This window comes from Pteropus medius, unplaced genomic scaffold (assembly GCF_902729225.1).
Source record: "Pteropus medius unplaced genomic scaffold, Ma_sr-lr_union100, whole genome shotgun sequence".
NCBI classification, from domain to species: Eukaryota; Metazoa; Chordata; class Mammalia; order Chiroptera; family Pteropodidae; genus Pteropus; species Pteropus medius.
The window spans coordinates 29,918,550-29,936,508 of NW_024355205.1; the positions used below are offsets into that span (position 1 = coordinate 29,918,550).

The 17,959-nt window shown below is 42.3% G+C and overlaps 1 protein-coding gene across 6 annotated transcripts in view; it reads right to left on the minus strand.

The window, feature by feature from the left end:
• The window catches only part of TIAM1 (TIAM Rac1 associated GEF 1), a 326,413-nt gene that overhangs the window by 118,910 nt on the left and 189,544 nt on the right, over positions 1-17,959 (minus strand). For all 6 annotated transcript variants that reach the window (XM_039857285.1, XM_039857282.1, XM_039857283.1 and 3 more), the window contains one exon: positions 8,043-8,220. Coding sequence is in view for 1 of the 6 variants with exons in the window: in XM_039857287.1 (XP_039713221.1) it covers positions 8,043-8,096 (54 nt within the window). In the remaining 5 variants the exon portion in view is untranslated. The remainder of the gene's footprint in view (positions 1-8,042; positions 8,221-17,959) is intronic.

Here is a 17,959-nt window from a genome sequence, read left to right on the forward strand (position 1 = left end):
AAATAAGATCATTAGAGAAATACACTTGTCTTTGCCCAGAGGGTAGCTGCCCACCTGGCACGCCAGAGAGTTAGTTTCACAGGCTGGCAACCCTTGGCTTCTTTCCTATAGTTAGCGACTTAGATATTTAAAGTTCTATTCCCATCCATAAACCGAAAACTCTAAAAAGAAAACCAAGGTGTCTGCCTAATGAGTAATGTGTTTGATATTATGTATTTCGGGGGAAAAAAACAAACAAACAGCAACTCAGAGGCACATCTGAAAACATCCCTCCCTCTCAGTGGTTTTTCTGCTTCATTCTGACTCTGTCTACACTTAAAAAAATCAATCAAAAATGAAAAAATTCAAGATGTGAGTCCGATCAACTCTTCCTAATAAACCAAAGTCGGAAAGAAAAAACGCTTTTACCTTGAATTCCACAGCGTTCTGAAAACCCTGATTTTCAGTTAGGAGAGGGCGTGAAGTGAGAGATGGGCGAAACAAAATAGAAACCCCGCTCTCCGCTTAGCAGCAGGCTAATGGGTTTATTTCTGGGAGCAAATCCAACCTGAGAACATTAATCTGGTACAGAGTGCCCCGCAAACAGAGACTCGCACTGTCAAACCACCAAATGTGACTCAGCCTTTTGGGGCTACCCAGGTTAATTCAAGTCCCTCCTTACCGTTTTTTTCAGTCTCTCTCCCTGACCAGATAACTGTTACCCAGAGTGGGAAACAGAAACATCTTCAAAACTCGACAATCGTGACTCTATTTAGCCTATTCCCCTTGCCCCACAAGAGGTTCCTCTCTACCATTCAAATCTTGTACACTTAAGATACACACATAAAAATGGCCAAAAAGGAAAAGAGAAAAATATAGTAGCTGGGCAGATCCCTGAGCCGATTCTTTCAACCACCTACATATTCATTCAGAAAATATATACTGAGCACCTACCATGTTCTAGAAGCCAGAGATACAGCAGTGAACAGAGGAGGCACATTCTCCACTCTCATGAACATGATATCCTAGCCAGGGGAGGCATATAATAAATGAAAACTGACAGGCACCACGGGAAACAGGGAATGAATTCACTGTGACCATTCTGGTTGGAAACACCCTGGAAGAGAATACACCTTCACACCGACCCGGGAATCACTCCATAATCCCACGATTCCATCTAAAATGTTGCTTGACCTCTCACAAGCACGTCTTGACTGAAATGAAATTTGTGGCAACAGGAAGTGAAAAACCTCCATTTAATGTTCCATCGAGTTCAGGAATAACTCATACAAACACCAGATGTTCAGCTATTCCCATACTGGAATATTCCCTACCAGGTCAAAACATCATGTGATTCTCAGAACTTTCCGAGACAGAGACTCTCCTTTTTACTGGTAGCAAATGTGTTTCAAAGCCATAAGTTCACGCCTCTCTGGCTGGCATCTTTAAAAAGCAAAAAAAAAAAAAAAAGATGAAAACTCAGAAGAGGAAAAACAAAAAGATCAACCATCCATGCATGACCATTATGTTATCGACATTCCTAAGAATATCATGGGCTACATTTTTTTAAAGTAAAATAAATAAGCATTTTAGTAACACTAAATTGTGTTACTAACAGTCAGTGATCAGTACCTCACAAACGTAATCACCACATAGTCACTAGGGTTTCTGAAGGGGGATGCAAAAGCCAGGATCACAACTGGTCAATGCCATGACCAATTTCCTAGGGTTCTTGATTTTTTTTTAAAAGTATACATTTAAGATACCTGGATGTATCTATATGTTTTACCAATAAGCAATTAAAAGTTTAGAAGAACAAGTGTTAGCCACAGTCCTATTTTAAGAATTACAAAGATTTAAATTGAAAGAAAGGAAAGAATTATGGTGAAAGAAAGACAAAACTGTCACCTCAAATACACTAGGATGTATCCTCATCTATCACACAGATCAAAAGTTTGCAAATACAAATTGACAGACATATTCTCGACAACAAATTTCTGGTTAGGCTTGTTTCTGCCAAAAGAAAACTAATCAAGTTAAAAGCCTCAGGAGAGATTTCCTAAAGGAAATGGCCCCAACCTTCGAGAATTACAACACTCCATGCATCACCCTGATGGATCTGTTATATTAATAGTATTTTTTAGTAGCAAGACTCTTTTCAGCCAGCCAAGGTAGGAAAGAAGCCATTTTTATCTTTAGAACTAGAATTTAGAGATGAATGCCAAATCTCCTAAATCCTACCAAGAGAAATTCTCAGGGGATGACCGAAGCAAGGTCAGCAGGAAGTTTGAAGCAACTAAAGTTAAGAAAAATAAGTTTCTGGGGACTGCTGAAACACGCCTTAATTTAAAAGCTTTCTCAAAAGGTCAATGAGACCCCTGAGGGCCAATGTGTGTGTGTGTGTGTGTGTGTGTTTGGTGGGGTGGGGAGTTAGGGGTTGGAGGTTGAGGACAAGGACAGACTCTGAAACAACATATGCATGAAAAAATTAAAACTGTTCATTGAATACAACAGACAATCTCTCCTTTTGGGGATGACTCCTGCTCTAAATTTTCAGTGGTGAACTGAAAATTCTCATTCTTTTCTCATACACATGTAAATGCCAGCTACTTCCAGCTTCTTAATTTCAACACGTTCTCTCCTAATTAACCCTTACCATTTATTTTTATTTCAAAAAACATATTTTTTAAAAATGTGATTTATATTTTACACTTGCGCAGGCCTTGATTGTTCCTGTGAGTCTAGAAGCAACTTGCAGGCAGAAAGTAGCTCTGACTTTCTATGGTCACCACTACCGAGACTAGTGTGTTCTGCTTGTGATAATGAGTCATTACATGTTCATGCATTCTCGTAACGAAAGGAAACGGTCAGTGATCAGTACTCACCAACGTAATCGCCACACGGTCACTAGGTAAGAGGGCTACAGAAGTGGGGGGAGGACAAACTGAAATGCAAACACCAGGATCACAATTGAAAAGAGCAATGGAAAAGGTATTTGATCTCAAACCAAAAAACGTCACTGGTTTTGAACTCGTTAAACTCTCATTTGCAGACGAGGATTTACTTATGTAATAAGTGAGTGGCTTGTCCTTTCCGGGGCAGCTAGTGGCAGGGGTATGAAGCGGGAGGTACTGGGTAAGATTTTAGTGTCAGAACAACTCTCAGTATTTAAACCTCAAGTCTGGCATCTGCCCTTGTCGACAGTCTAAGGCCTAGTTTCCCTGGCCTGGCCCCAGGGCCTTTGCCCATGTTCTTCTCTCTGCCCGCACCCTTTCTTCTTTTAGGCATCTACCTGGCTTACTGTCTCCAGGCCATTCAGAACTTGACGCAAATCTCAGGGAGGCCTTTCCTAGTGTCTATCCAAAATGACGATCCCACCAACACTTCCAATCCTGCTTCTCTGTCTTCTTTTTCCCTCCTTAGCATTTATCAGAATCGTAACAAACAATATAGTTCACTTACTCATCTTTGTTATTCTCTATCCTTCCCCACTAGAAGCTAAGCCTCGGGAAGACTGCAAGTTTTGCTGATCTCGTCCGCTGCGATATCCTCGATGCCTAGAACGCTGCCTGAAAAGGTAGTAAGGTGCTCAGTAGAAAAAAAATAGAATGAATGAATGACAAAATAAACTCTAATCCAGGGCGTAAAAATTCATACAACTGTAAAAAAAAAAATACATGGACGAGGATGTTCCCACGATGTGAACCAGCACAGCGCCTAGGATGCTCTCTGCTCTCTGGGCCCCTTCCACCTGCAGACCTACCTATGCAGGTCCCTCATTCCAGACCACCGGGTTTAGGATCAACCTGATCCATGAACTGAGTTGAAGCTGAAAGGAGTTCAGCTACCCCTGCTCCACCGTGCTTTCCAATACCAGGCTGCCTGCACAAAGAATGGAGGCCTTGCTCCTGACTTATTCCACTTAATTCTTACCTTCAATTCCTATCTTCCTCCTCTTTTTGGAGCTATCCCTGCAGAGGCTTAGGAAAGGGGGTAGGAGTTGAGAGGGTACCTCTCCCCGCCGTCAGGGCAGAGAGTGCAGATCTGCTCAGCCTAAGATGGTCCAGAGAAAATGGGGTCACAGGAGACACAGTGGCGTGATGAAAAGAGGTCATCTGACAGTAGTACAGGGTCAGAAAACCAAGAGATTCTCAGGGACAGCCAGAGATAAGGGCACTAGAAGGAGCATGACTTTCCCATTCTTCCCAACACCATGATCTTATTCTTGAAGCGATGAGTTAAACTTTTCAAGTAATCATAGTAACTTCCTTTAAACCCCATCAAAATAAATACATAATGAAAGCGTAAAAAGTGTCATGAGGAACTTTATCCTAAGTACAGACAGTCACTAGGGTGGTTCATACCTGCATCAGTAATGGCCATTGCTCAGGGATGGCTTTTATTGATTTATTAGCCTACTAAGCCTTACACGATAAAATAGTGTAATTGAAAAAAATGTCAAACTCCTGGCTTCGGAGGTTTACTATAATTATGTAAGAGGCAACCATTATGGGGAACTGAGCAAAGGGTATACTGCCTGTGTACAATTTCCTATGAATCTGAAATTATTTCTAAATAGTTCAAATAAACAAAGCCTTAACTAACTGGATTCCGGGTAAATGAATTTTCGTTTAAAAGTGAGGATTCTTTGAAATGAAGCATTTCTGAATCCCCTTTTATAGGTGAAAGTCATCTAAAACACTCTTGTATAATTTCAACAAATTAGGCAATAAAAATAAGCATGTACTGGGCATCATCTAGCACCATGGTATCAGGAAATTTAAAGCAAACACAGACCAATGATCCAAAGCGAGGTTAAGTAGAGAGGTAGAGTTGATTAACTGGGGATAAAGCTTCTGTCTTAATAACGTAGGGAACAAAACTGAGTTGCTGACATGCAGTGCCAGCCACGATGGAGTAAGGCACTGTGGCCAATCTTCCCTTCACTGATAAACACTAAAGACTCTGGACCAAATGAAAAAGCAACTACCTGAGCATTCCGAGAGTAAGCAAAAGCAGGTGGATTGGGGGAGTCAAAACCTGAAGAAGACATCCTACGAGAGTTTCCTGTTTTTGTTTTTATTATTCTAATTTCTCTCCCAGCCTTGCACAGAGGGTGAACACGCAATGCAGCTTGGCAATGGCAGCAAAACATCCTGAGACACATCCTGTCGTTCTGGCCAAAGGAACCAAAAAGAGTGGTCCCTACAAGCCAAAGAGATGGGGCGATCTCAGAGAGAAAAAGTGCTGGAGAAGCAAATCTTCTAATGCTGTGTGTAAGTCCACATAATTCCCAGGCTCGCAATTCAGATGCATATGCCTGGGACTGACCCAAAGCGAGACAGCGAAGGCTTTGAAAGCCAAATTACAATATAAACCACAGCCCGCACCCCAGACTAACTCCCAGGTGGCACATGCGTGGGAAAAACCCAAAGCAGCAGAGCAAAGCCTTCGAAAACTGAACTGACATTAGAGACACCACTCACCAGAGGTCAGAGAGAAATTGCAGTCTGAACCTAGCCAGGTTGACTGCCTGCTAAAACAGCAAGAAAGAAAAATCAACATTCTCCAGATGATTTTAACAGAACCTAGAGTCTCCCAACAGAATATTCAAAACATCCATGATGCATTCCAAAGAACCAAGCAAATCTAACCGGTTCTCAAGGGTAAAGACAATCAATAGATGCCACCCCCGAGGTGCCCCAGAGGTTGAAATGATCAAACAAAGACTCTTAAAGAAGCTATTATAACTGTGCTCCCTGAGTAAAGGTAAACATTCTTGAAATAAATGATAAACTTAACTGCTTGCCGTGTCTATGCAAGATCATTATGAACATCCATTATTACGCATGGGTAGGGAAACAGAACACAAGGAAAAAGGAACGGTTAAACCTATATGACCCACGATAGAGCATATAAGCTGCATTTTTTAAATCATGCTGATGTTATGTTTACTGCATGAGAAAACATTCCAGTTAACAGAAAGCCACCTCATGGTCAAGGTATCTGACCAGAGAGAACACAGAAAAATACTACTGTACCTTCAGATTGGTCAGAGGAAAAGAAGGAGAGAAAGAAGTCACGGGGAAACCAGAACTAACTCATCACCTCAAAACCTAAGGAGGTTACAATAATATTTTTATAGTTTCAGAGGTCTAATTCCTTAGATGAGACCGGAAGTGCAAGTGGTACTTTGGCCGTAGAGCAGCGCCCCACCTTTTAGCTGGGGCGCGGGAAAGCTCCGTGTGATCAAAGCCCAGCCTGCGGGACAGCCTGCCAGTGCCTGCCCTGTTCAGTAATTAATCAAAAAGACAATTTTCCTACAAGGAACAAACATCTCTAGAGCAAAACTCTTCTTATTCTCAGGAAATAAAAGATTAAATTTGACATGCGTGTCCAAGACACTAGCTTTGAGAAGATTAAAATTTTCTTTAAGAATATTAATAATATTTCACTTATGAGCACACACACACACACGCGCGCGCACACACACACACACACACACACTAGACCTGTGTAAAAATTGTTAAAGTAACTATTCTGGATAAAGTGATTATGAATAATTTTAACTTTCGAAATTACACTTTTTAAAATGTTTCCTAAAGTTTCTGCGCTAAACCTGCAATTCATTTTCAGGAAAGAAAAATAAATAAAACATGTTACCATGTTTTAAGTCCCTGGGTGTTTTAGATCATTGAAGAGAGTGAGGATGTGGGCACTATGCTGACAGCTACAACAAAACGGCACCAAACCCAAACTTAAAACAGATGGTTTGGGAAAATTACCTAAGATAAAGAAAATACTCTCTAGCTTGGATTTACTCATTCTCTCTACGTTCCAATGGCACCTTGACTTGACCTCCTCACACTGTGTCTGTGGCATGATTATTCGTAAACTGACTCACTTCTCTCTGCATAGACCCCTTGCCCATTTTCTTATGGGAAATCTCCCAATGACAGGGACCGTGCCTTACTCATCATTGTATTGGTGCTCTAAATAAAATAAAATTTTAGCATAGCTCTTTCAACAGAAATGCCCGTCACTCAGATTGCCTTATAACAAGGGCGCTTCGAAAGTATAAAACTTTAGCGCCTATTAGTGGATCTAAGATGACCCAGTTCATATCGTATTCCAGTCAAAAGTTAACTGTGAAAGCAAGGTCTCTCTGTTGTTGCTGAGGCATCACGAAATCCGAGCATAAGGCATTTAATGATGTATATAAATTATGATTATTAAAAATAAAAATGTTTCATTCTCCTGAGGTATTTAAACACTTATTAAAATAAACATAATGATTACCCTTCTATGACTTGAAAACAGACCTCCAAAACTGCAGGAGAAAGAATGAAATGTATTTATTTCAAAGTTAAATTTGAAGCAAAAATCACAAGACAACAGATTGCAAATTTAAAATTAGATTCCAGTGGGAGGTCTTGGTTTCGAGCCTGTTTTTTCCCTCCTGGAGGCTGAGCTTGAAGACAGGGAGGGACAAGAGCTAAGATTAAACTGAGACAAAGTTCTGAAAGTTTCTGCTAAATCTTTACAAACCCATGAAAAGCATTTTGCCAAGTCACACACAAATACCCCTCACACAAGAAACTAAACAGGAAAGTTTTGCCACAAATAAAAGATGATCTTCGATTTAGAAAGATTATTATGTTGACTGTATTTATTTTGCTTTTTAAAGATTATCCAAACCAGAAACAAAATATATCATTGTTTTGAAGTAAGATTTTAAAGGCAGGCTTGCCTTTTTCAAACATAATCCCATATAAAGATGGTAAAGCTTGGGGATAAATTTAAAAGACCCTGAGGGCAATTCACAGGGGAAAAAAAGATTTCATAGGTGCCTGCTTTTTTTTTCTTTTCTTTTTTTCTTAAATTTTAAAATGCTAATGCTTTTGAATTGTTAGATGGGTGTAACCTTAATCCAAAGAAGTGATTCTAAATTCTTTTTCCCACGAGCCGTCAACAACACAGCAATTCCAATTACATTAAAATGTGTCCAACCCACCACCACCTTGAAGCACTGCCATTAATTCACGTACACGCCACAACCTTACCTCACAAGGCAACAGTGATTCCCAGCCCAACGTGCCCCGAGAGCACTGTGGCATTTAGATACTGAGACTGGAAATGGTATCAGGGTGAACGGTGACTGGGGCTGGGAAATGTATCAGCACCTGGCCCTGGGGACGCCCATCATGGTCTCATCTGAGTCTAGGAGAATGTGCCAAAAACCTGGACAGAACAGAAAGAGAAAAGAAATGGTCAGCCAGGACACAGGAAACAGGCAATGCTCCAACACCCATTTTGGGTGAAATAGCACACTTCCAATCAAACAATGCCACATTTAGCCACAAGTGTAAAATGACAATGTATAATCAGTAAGTGAATAGAAGCACATTCGTATTTATAGTCATAAGTAGCCTTACAAACTTACTTTATCATTTTAACCTATTCCTATAGATTAAGGATCAGATAACAGAAACGGGTCACTTTGAAATAATTTCCACGGTTCCCTCTTAATCTTCAAAAAGTTTCAACGAGCAGAGATAAATGAAATGAAACAAGGGAATATCGGTTATTCTCAAAGTAGGTCTCTATTTATAACAGAAGTTTAAGAAAATGCTAAAAGACCGTAAAACAGAAGACCAAATTAAATACATACTTTCTCGTCGCATACATGTTTTCTTAAGCTGTCAAATATCAAATTCAGAGGAAACTCATGAAGAAGGTGCACAGGAAAGAATTTAGGTAAAATATCCAAACTGTTGCTTGACATAGAAAATAAACTGACAAGGACAGCGCCACCAACAAGCAGTATTAAGGGTCTTTGTTTTTTAAATCTTACAACCTGCCTTTTGAGGGGAAATTGCAAATACGAAGAAGGACAAAGACGTGAGGGTCCCTTGGGGTGGCTGCTACCTGATGACTCTTCTACCAGAGAGTCCTCCGTGGGGCTGCCCACAGCTGCCACCCCCTTCCGGAGGTGGCAGCAAGGTGGCAAACACTTTGAGCAGGAACACAGAGAAAATTGTCTTTGTGGAAGGCGACCACACAGAGGCAGTAAATAAATATACACGTTCATAGAGAACAGAACGATACGCGAAGGTACTGTTCTTTCTTATCTTAGAAAATGTGCTACTTAACGGGGAAGTTGGTGACACATGCTTGCAGAGGAAGGAGCATGAGTTCTCAGCAATATCCCATTATTATCCCAAAATACGTGTCCTTTCCATAATTCCCCCATTGCTATCCTGTTCACTCTCTTTTTCCTGGGCATCCTCCTTACGCTCTCTCTGTAAATTTTCAAATTTTCAAAGCAGTTCTTGAATTGCTTAGAAACTGGCAGAAATTAATAAGCAACAGCCCATTTATATTGAAATGGACTCATGACGGTGCCAGCTGCCAATAATTTGCAAGGCTGGATTCTTGCTGGCAAACGGTGCCTGCGGGTGGCTGTCCTTCCGCCTACACAAATGGCTGATAATGCATTTCTTTATATTTTAAAAACAGTACATAACCTACCTACCGGAACTAAAATTTTTCTCTATCTGTATTCTTCTAATCCCTGAGCAGAATAACTATATGGGAAGGAAGTGAAAGTTATAGGGCATTATTTGTAAAATATGCGGGGGAAAAAAACTGTCAGTTTGGTATAAATTTTTTCTGATTTTGGTGGAAAAAACTTTTACCTGTGCCCCTGGCTGTGGCACTTGACCCATGACACAGACTAATGAAGCACCCACATCTGTTCTTTGGCAATCAGCAGCACGCTAAGGTTGCAATATGCCAACAAATAACTCGTTTTGCCTGTCGTAGGTTAACTCCACCGTGGCCTTGTAACTGTGTCATGGCAACTCGAGAAACTACCGGGATTCTGGTTTTCTTCCATCAGCTGCAAAAAAAATTCAGTCTCAGCAGGAGGCAGCTACGCACCAAGCCCAGTATTAGGCGTTGAGCCTGGAGTCCTACCGCATGTAACAAGTCAAATCTTGGCTTCACTCTTGGGGGGTAAGCCAATGTCAATTTACCCCGCTACGAATGAGGACAATTACAGTCCCCAAACCAATGGGTTGCTATGAGCATTAAATGAGATCATCTATGTTACACAGTTAGCTTAGTGCCTACGCCATAGTCAGTTCTCAATATGAGATATCGTTCCCACTCTAACATTTGTAAAGAGCCATTATTAGGGGGCTTCTTTAAAACAGGATACCTAACTCACTGAAACTCAGTCTATGTGATAAGCTGCATGAAACCAGTCACCTTAAATTCGTTGTGGGACCATAAGGGAATGAATGAACCCAGCTGGAAGATGTGATCTCCTCAATTTGTCCAGGGCACACAACGAGCCAAGCTGACGAAACCTAGCCATACCAGTCGGCCTGCTTACATTACGTTATGATGACCCCTAGTGAAGTGGATGCTGGATGAACCAAATTTCCCTGTCTCGCTCTGATTCATGCTCAACTCATATAGTACATTCTGTGTCAGGTGTCGAGTAACCAGTTTTCACAGGGAAGCATGTGTGCTGGACGTGGGGAAGGAATTACAAAAACTAATGTCAGGATTCAAGTCCTTATAAAAATAGACAGGGCTGAGAAGTTCGTTGCCCAATCCTACAGTCTGATGTACAGCGAAAACATGACAACTGTCAGAAATATTGTGTCGGGGCAGTTAATCCATGCCCTTTCCTAAAAAGTCTGCCAGGCAAGAACTTTCTCTTTCACCTTCAAAAAACACTCATAAGGGGCATCCTGTTATTTTTAAGTCCTTATAAGTTCTAAGAATCAAAGTATATAGAGAAAAGGATACTGTTCTTGCCCTCAAAATACCCAAATTCATGTACCAGGCTCAATTACTTACTAACTCATGTGATCTTGAGTAAGTAAATTACCCTTTCTGAAACCCAACAGGAAAAATAAGGACATAATGACATCTTCCTTACTTAACACCTGCCTGAGAAGGTTGTTATAAGATACAAACGAGAGAATCAACATAAAACACTATAAACAATAAAATGCTACATAACTATGTAAACTCTTATACTGCCCCAAAATGTTCTATAATATGTGAATTATTGAGAATCAGAAAGTTTCCCCTCACCCTGAACCTTTGAGGGTGGAGTGATATTAGAGGTCTTGGATCAAAATCCTGAACAAGTCAGAATCCTGAATATTTATTTTATATGTAATAAGCACCAAAAGATTTTAGTTTTTAATATTTATACTTAGTCAAAAAATCAATATTTGATAGATGAATGGCTGGATGGATCTGGAGCACCGGAAATGTTTAAATGGTTCAGAAATTAAGGTTAAAGAAAATTCATCGGTCATTCTCTTTGCTTATTTTTCAACCATTACTTTATTCGACGAAGGGCTTCAGGACTGACTCTGCAATATACTTAATTTGAACTAGAAGAAATTTCTACTGGAAAAAGAAAAGAAACCCGCACGCAAGGACAAAGTGGAGAGGGGAAGACAGGGTCACACTGCTCCCCCATCAGGCTGTGCAGCTGTCCCGGTGTAACAGAGAGCCCCGTCACAGCCAATCCAAACAGGGAGAACATGGCGATTGTAAAATTCACAATTCCCTCACCAAGTGCTCGGAAGGACAAATGTTCTTGGTACTACGCGCAGACAGGAATGTCCACTGGTGGTCCTTTGAGGCCACTGTGATATGATGAGCAATGTTCTGGACTGCATCCTTCCATAGGGGCTCAGTGACAAATGCATCCGGATGTCTCTTATCTTGATCATTGTTTTTTTTTTAAATCGCAATTCAGTAACGGAAGTTATAAAGAGATAAGACTCTGCTGAAGAAGAGAGAGTTTGCACAGCCTCCAGGAAATTCTCCTCAAACACTGTTTGCTCTCCTGAGCATTGGATCATGGCTGAGGGGTGGTAAGCTTGAGAAGGAGCTCTCTGGCTCATGGTCATGTGCAGCTGGGCCATGCTACCAGGTGACCACAGCCCATCTGACAGTTCCCCCAGAGAGGAGTTTGTCTGGCTCACATAAAAACGGAGGCTGTGACAAGCACTCCTGCACCAAGAAAAGGTGTCTCACCCTCTCTGACCACTGGGGGTCTGGGGTGGGACCAGGAGTCTCAGTGAAAAATCATTCCCTCAACACAGATGAATGAGCTGAGATTGGGGCTCTGAATCCCTACGCCATACAGCACGTGTGACGTGGCTTTAGCTCAACCAAGTTTTCAATGTAGGTAAAAACAGAGCGCCCAAACCAGCCAAACGAATCCCTAAAAGTTCCCGTATCCAAAGACTGACCTCATTTCGGCTGTAAGTCGGGGACTTTCTACTAAAATGATAACTTTAATTTTAGAACAGCAAATCTTTGGCGACACAGCCAATAGGTTCAGCTGGGACCCACATTACCGTGTTTCCCAGGAGTAAAGTCTGCATTGCAAAGTGAAGTAAAATGTTTTACCCCACACCTCGGGGAGATGTGCCATTTATGGAATGTTTACCATCGGCATCGTAGTGGTAGCTTTGGGCCAAAATAGTCTTCTAAGTTTTTCTAGATTCTTGGTGTTTACTGTCTTGCAACTATACCTGGACACTGCCAAGTGCCAAGGCATAGAAGTCCAATAATGCATCACTCACTATGAAGTTCCCTCCTGCTTCATCTGAGGGAGTTTGGAAACCACTGCTCCCAAAGGGCTCTGTCACACAGCCGGCCATTAAACCTTCCAAACGCCCCACAGCCTGGCCCCTAACAAGGGCTCAGATGAGGCCCCCACTTACTGAAACAGATCTCGTAGCTTTTTCAGGACAGACCATAAGAATCACGCAGCTCCTCAAAAATTTAAGCAGCACCGTCGCCACTAAGAAGCTGCGAAGCTGCTGGACACTTGAGAATGTCACCCAGCCACTCCGAGAGCTGTGACCGTGTGAAGCGAGAACTCAGCTCTGGGCTCACAGCTCCTGAATTCTCATGTCAAGAATGAATCACATCAAAAACGCACGCCCATGTCACCGTAAGAGACAATGGAACGTTTGATCCCCAAAGAAAATGGGAAGGAGCAACTAACTGATCGTCGGTAACTTCTAATGCTGAAATCTGTCCTTTACTATTTCACCACGTTGTGGCTTAACGCGAAGGGTGTTCCCAGTGAGGGAACTAGGTTGTCTAGGTGCCCAGAAGAGGACAGTAAGAGAGACTGACACTGTTAAAAGTGCTTGCCCACCTCCTAGGAAACACAATAGACTGTATAATCCTTAAACGGCACACCGTTTAATCTCGAAAACAAATCTGCGCCTTAGCTTAGAAGAGATTTCAAAAGAAAGTCACTTAACCCAACAATGCCTTTTCCAAAATCGAGCCATCCAGATCTCTCCCCTTGGGCAGACCTGCCTCCCACTCCCACATCAGCTGTAGTCACCTCATCAGGCACGGAGCCTCGTTTCCTGAGATACCCGGGCGAAATGGGTGGAGGGTTAGGCAGCTCCTGTGTCACAGTCTAAAACTGAAGCCTCAAGAAGGGAATTTGGTTCTCATTCTCTCTGGCTTTCTGAGCCTGACGTTCGGCCTTGAGACAGGATGGAAGCAGGGGGACCCCATGGACACAAGGTCACAGCCTTATGTGAGCAGCCAAGAGGAAGGGCACTGTAAGGTAAGGGACACTCAGACTAGGCAGCTGCTATCTGCCTCCGAGACCTTCTCCAAGCCTGCCCAGGTGACCCAAAAGGATGAAAGTGTAACCTGTAATTTTCATGATGGTCTCCGACCCCTATGACCTTGGCCTCTTCTTTGGCCTGCTGTCTCACCGCGAAGCCCAGAAGGAAGTCTTTCAGCCTGAAATGTAGTCAGGATGTCACAAGGTCCCCTTTCTTCATCAGGAAGCAGAGTGAGACGGAGTCATCTGGTGATGTCATTCCCAGTGCCACCACATACGGCGCAGTTCCCAGCCTGGAGCTGCCTTTCCCACACAGAGTAGGAGGGCCACTCTGTGAATCAGGGAACAGCCCCTGGGGTGAGGCCACACACCCAAGCTACCGGTGTGGCAACTATGCCTGTCAGCAACGAGGGCGGGACCTGCCTGCGACCTAGAGGACTGAGAAAATAGCACAGTCCTCTCTGGAAAGGTCATCCGGCTGGGGCGCACCAAACCCACTTCGTTGGCCCCTCATGTTCTGAGCCTCGGAAAGAATCACACCCCGGGGGACTTGCTAGTTCCTCCTTGGTTCTCTTCCTGCCACTGTGATACTTGTGTTGGCAGAAGGTGTGTGTGACATGGCAAAATTCTCTAAGAGAAAATGGTTAGAGACTTCAGTCATTCGCGTACTAAGGATGGAGAGGAAGGAAGAGAAACTAGAAATATCGAGTATGTATGTGTGTGCTTAGCAGCTTAATTTAATAACCAAAAGTCAATGAGCACATATAATAGTTGGAAAACACAGCGGCCCTACATACAAGTAAAACTCTGATGAGGTCCTGTGTGATGCCATCGCTAAGGGACTGTTATGAACATCTATCTTGGTATGTGTTTAGGTGGTAACAAGTATTAAGTAAAAATTTTCAATCAGCAAAGAATCTTCCACTTTGGAGTCAAATAAAACCATTTTTAAAAAAATTTTAAAGGAATCCCTTCCAAAGATTTTCAAAATGGGGGCGGGGGTGTTCTCTACCTGTAAGCCCCCATCTTTTGGAAGAGATTAAGGCTCAGTCATAAGAGAGAGTGATTGAACAATGTTTCACAGGCCCAGCATCCTAGGTCACTCTCTGGGAACTAAGCCTCACATGCTCCTTTACTTTACTCTCCCTTCATTTCAAAATGACAAAAGATTTTTAAGTGACCTCCAGATTTTCTTTGCAAATCAAATTGTTTTACAGTTATACAATTAAGACTACACGCTCTAACAGGCAAAAAACAAGTCCTTATTTCTTTCATCCAAAGAAGCACATTTCTCACTTTGAACATCTCTGAAATTGGATATACCCTTGCAGTGAGGCTTAAACAGCACCATTTCCTTTATTCCATTTCCTTTATTCCTTAGTAGTACATAAAATAATGGTGTGTCTTCCAATTGATAGCATCTTAGGAAACAGAGTATACAAAACAGATTTTCAGACAGTCATACTTATGACTACCTAAAAACTGCTTATGAATTATTTAAGCAGAGTATCTACATAAGAATTTTACTGACGGTTACTGATGCAGTCCAACTCAACCAACATTTATTGAGCACCTACAGTATGTCTGGGACGAGGAAATGGACCATTTCCTTATGACGCCCATCATCTGAGAAAATAGTGGGCACTTATCTACTCTGAGACAGGGCTGAAAAGGCTAATCTGGTATTATAAACAGCAAATGTTGAGAAGAAAATAGACTAATTCTGCCAGGAGAAACTGTAAGTTGAACCTGGACTTGAAGGATTATTGGGATTTGGCTTAGCCTATGAGGATGGGAGGAAAGGAACAGGGATAGAAGTGAGTTTGAAAAAAAAGCGGGGCTGGGCGGAACATTCCAGAAAAAGAGCAAAAGCTCTGAGGAATTAAAGTAGCATTCGCCCAGTATTGTAGAGGGGTCAAGCGCATGGAAAAGAGCTAAAGGAGCTCAGGCTGTGGACACTACACGAGGTGTGAGGGGTGGATGAGAAGTACAGCTGGGCGGTGACTTCTCACCCCCATATAGGGGCTTGGACATTATTGTGTGTAATGGCGTATGCGATAGGATTTTATTAGGGGAGTTACATAATCGAATATGTTCTCCCCACCCGCCCTGGTTACCATGGAAGAAAAGGTGGAGGTCTGTTCCAACCAACCAATCAGGCAGTGCCTGGAAGAGATAAGGTGGCCTAAACTGGGTCAGTGAGAACCCGGGATTAATAAATAAGAAAGGCAGGTGAAGTCGCCAAGACTTAGTGGCCACATATGTGAGAAATGAGAAGGGGAGGAGAAAGAGAAGGAAGAGATGCCACCGAAGCTTCTCGGTTAGTAACTGACACAATGGAAAGTGACAGTCGCGCCGCCACCGTGAAGTCAAATGGAACATCCAGTTCAAAAGTTTCATCACTGAGCGGCCAGAATTCACTTGCAGGGATCCTACTGGGAATGTGGTGTCCATTCCACATACGGTCTCAGCACAAAGGAACCGAGGTGAGAACACTCTGATGAAGCAATGAAAGGAAGACACTCTTATTGACTAAGCCAATACCTGTAACAACAAATGGATTAAACAGCATCTACGATTTAACACAAAAATAAAAGTATGATGTGGGGCCATAAAGTTAAAATATAATCCAGACTTTAGTTTGGCTCCCAAAATACTCTGGATCCGCAGGACATCCACTCTGCTCCTTACTCACACGTGGGGGTTGGGTTTATAATTTAAACGAGATCATGAGCAGCAAGGCTTCACCTTTCGAAGAAGAGTGTGTGAAACAAGAGGTAGACAGCTACGTAACACCAGGCAGATGCTCTCGTTATGTGAGTGACCATGACAGGGAAGACTGGGGGTGGGGCACACGGTGATGGGAACAGACGTGGGGCAGGAAAGACATGGACCAACTATGAGGTTACGAGTAACTCAATCCAACCTTCCTGACCATCCATTCTCTTTAAAATTAAAGAGGATGGTCCGAAGTTTCAATGCTCCTTGCACTTGAAGAAAGAAGTTTTTGTTACTTTAACCTGCTTAAGTCAAAACTCATGAGTATCATCATGGGAACCAAAATGAAGATTCTCTCTGCTGGGCATTCTTCTTACAGTAAATACGGAATTCAACTAAGGCAAAAATGCCACTAAGCTGGACCCCAGAAATGCAAGATGGAACAACCAATTCTTACTTTCAAGACTGGCGCAACATCTTTCTGGCTGAATAATGACTAACATTCATCCTAGCCAAATAGCAAATCAGGAGAAACAAAAAGCACATGAAGTAGTTGCAGACCTGATTTTTTTAAAGTAGAAGAGAAAAATCAAACAAAGCACATACACCCCTCCCTGAAGGCATAAGAGGAAAAGCGGCCTCTTTCAACACAAAGACCGGTCCTGGGAAGTCATGGGAACGTTTCTGAAAACAGTGATCCTTCAAAGTCCCTGTGCAGAAAAACTGATACATAAAATCACGAGGCAAATCTGTTGTTCCTTGTATGACAGCAACGGGCTTAAAAAGCTTGACATTCATTGCCAAGTAATATCTACGAGACCACACACAAAGCAAGTGAAATAGACACTGTGCCTGCCTTCGAAGAATTAACGAGTCCACTCCTGTCCAGGGCACTAGTGCACAAACGTTTTTATGAGCATCCCCATTCAATAAAATCATTCTGAGCATGCCCGCCCAGAACGGTGAGTGTGTCATCACTTATTCAATTAATGTATAAACGACATACATAAGCAATTGTTCCAATAAATTATGCACATTTCAAATGTCTGTGTTATGTTGATAATGTGCATAGTTTATTTGAACCAAACGGAAATACACAGCACTTTAAATGCGCGAGCCAGAAAGAACTATAAATTCTGACGTTTCCTTCTCACGCCCTAACGAAATCATCGCGCACATCCATCTGACACTGACAACCACTGCTCCAGGACATAAAAGCCAATCCGGAAACTAAGAAAAAATAAGGAAAAGACCGACTGTGGTAAACTCATAGGAAATGCCTCCTTCCCCAGCTGCCTGGCCTTAGCATGGAAAAAGACACTGACAGCTCCTATTCTTTCTTCCTCCCCAAGGCTGTCTGCATTGTTCCGCGTTGTTCCACCGAAAACAGGCTTACCGTGTCTTCCATGAGCATGGAAGGCTGACAGGTGGAATCTGTAAGTTGCAAGAGAACTCTCCAGCAGCAGAAAAAAAGGGTCATCTATGGTTAAAAAAAAAGACAAGAGAAAAAGAAATAATCCCCAAATCTGTTGCTGTTTATTTCGTGAGCCTCTTTATTGATGAAGTCCTCAGTTTCCCCCATGACAATGGAGAAAGTCTACACCCCAGTCTTTTAATGAAGCT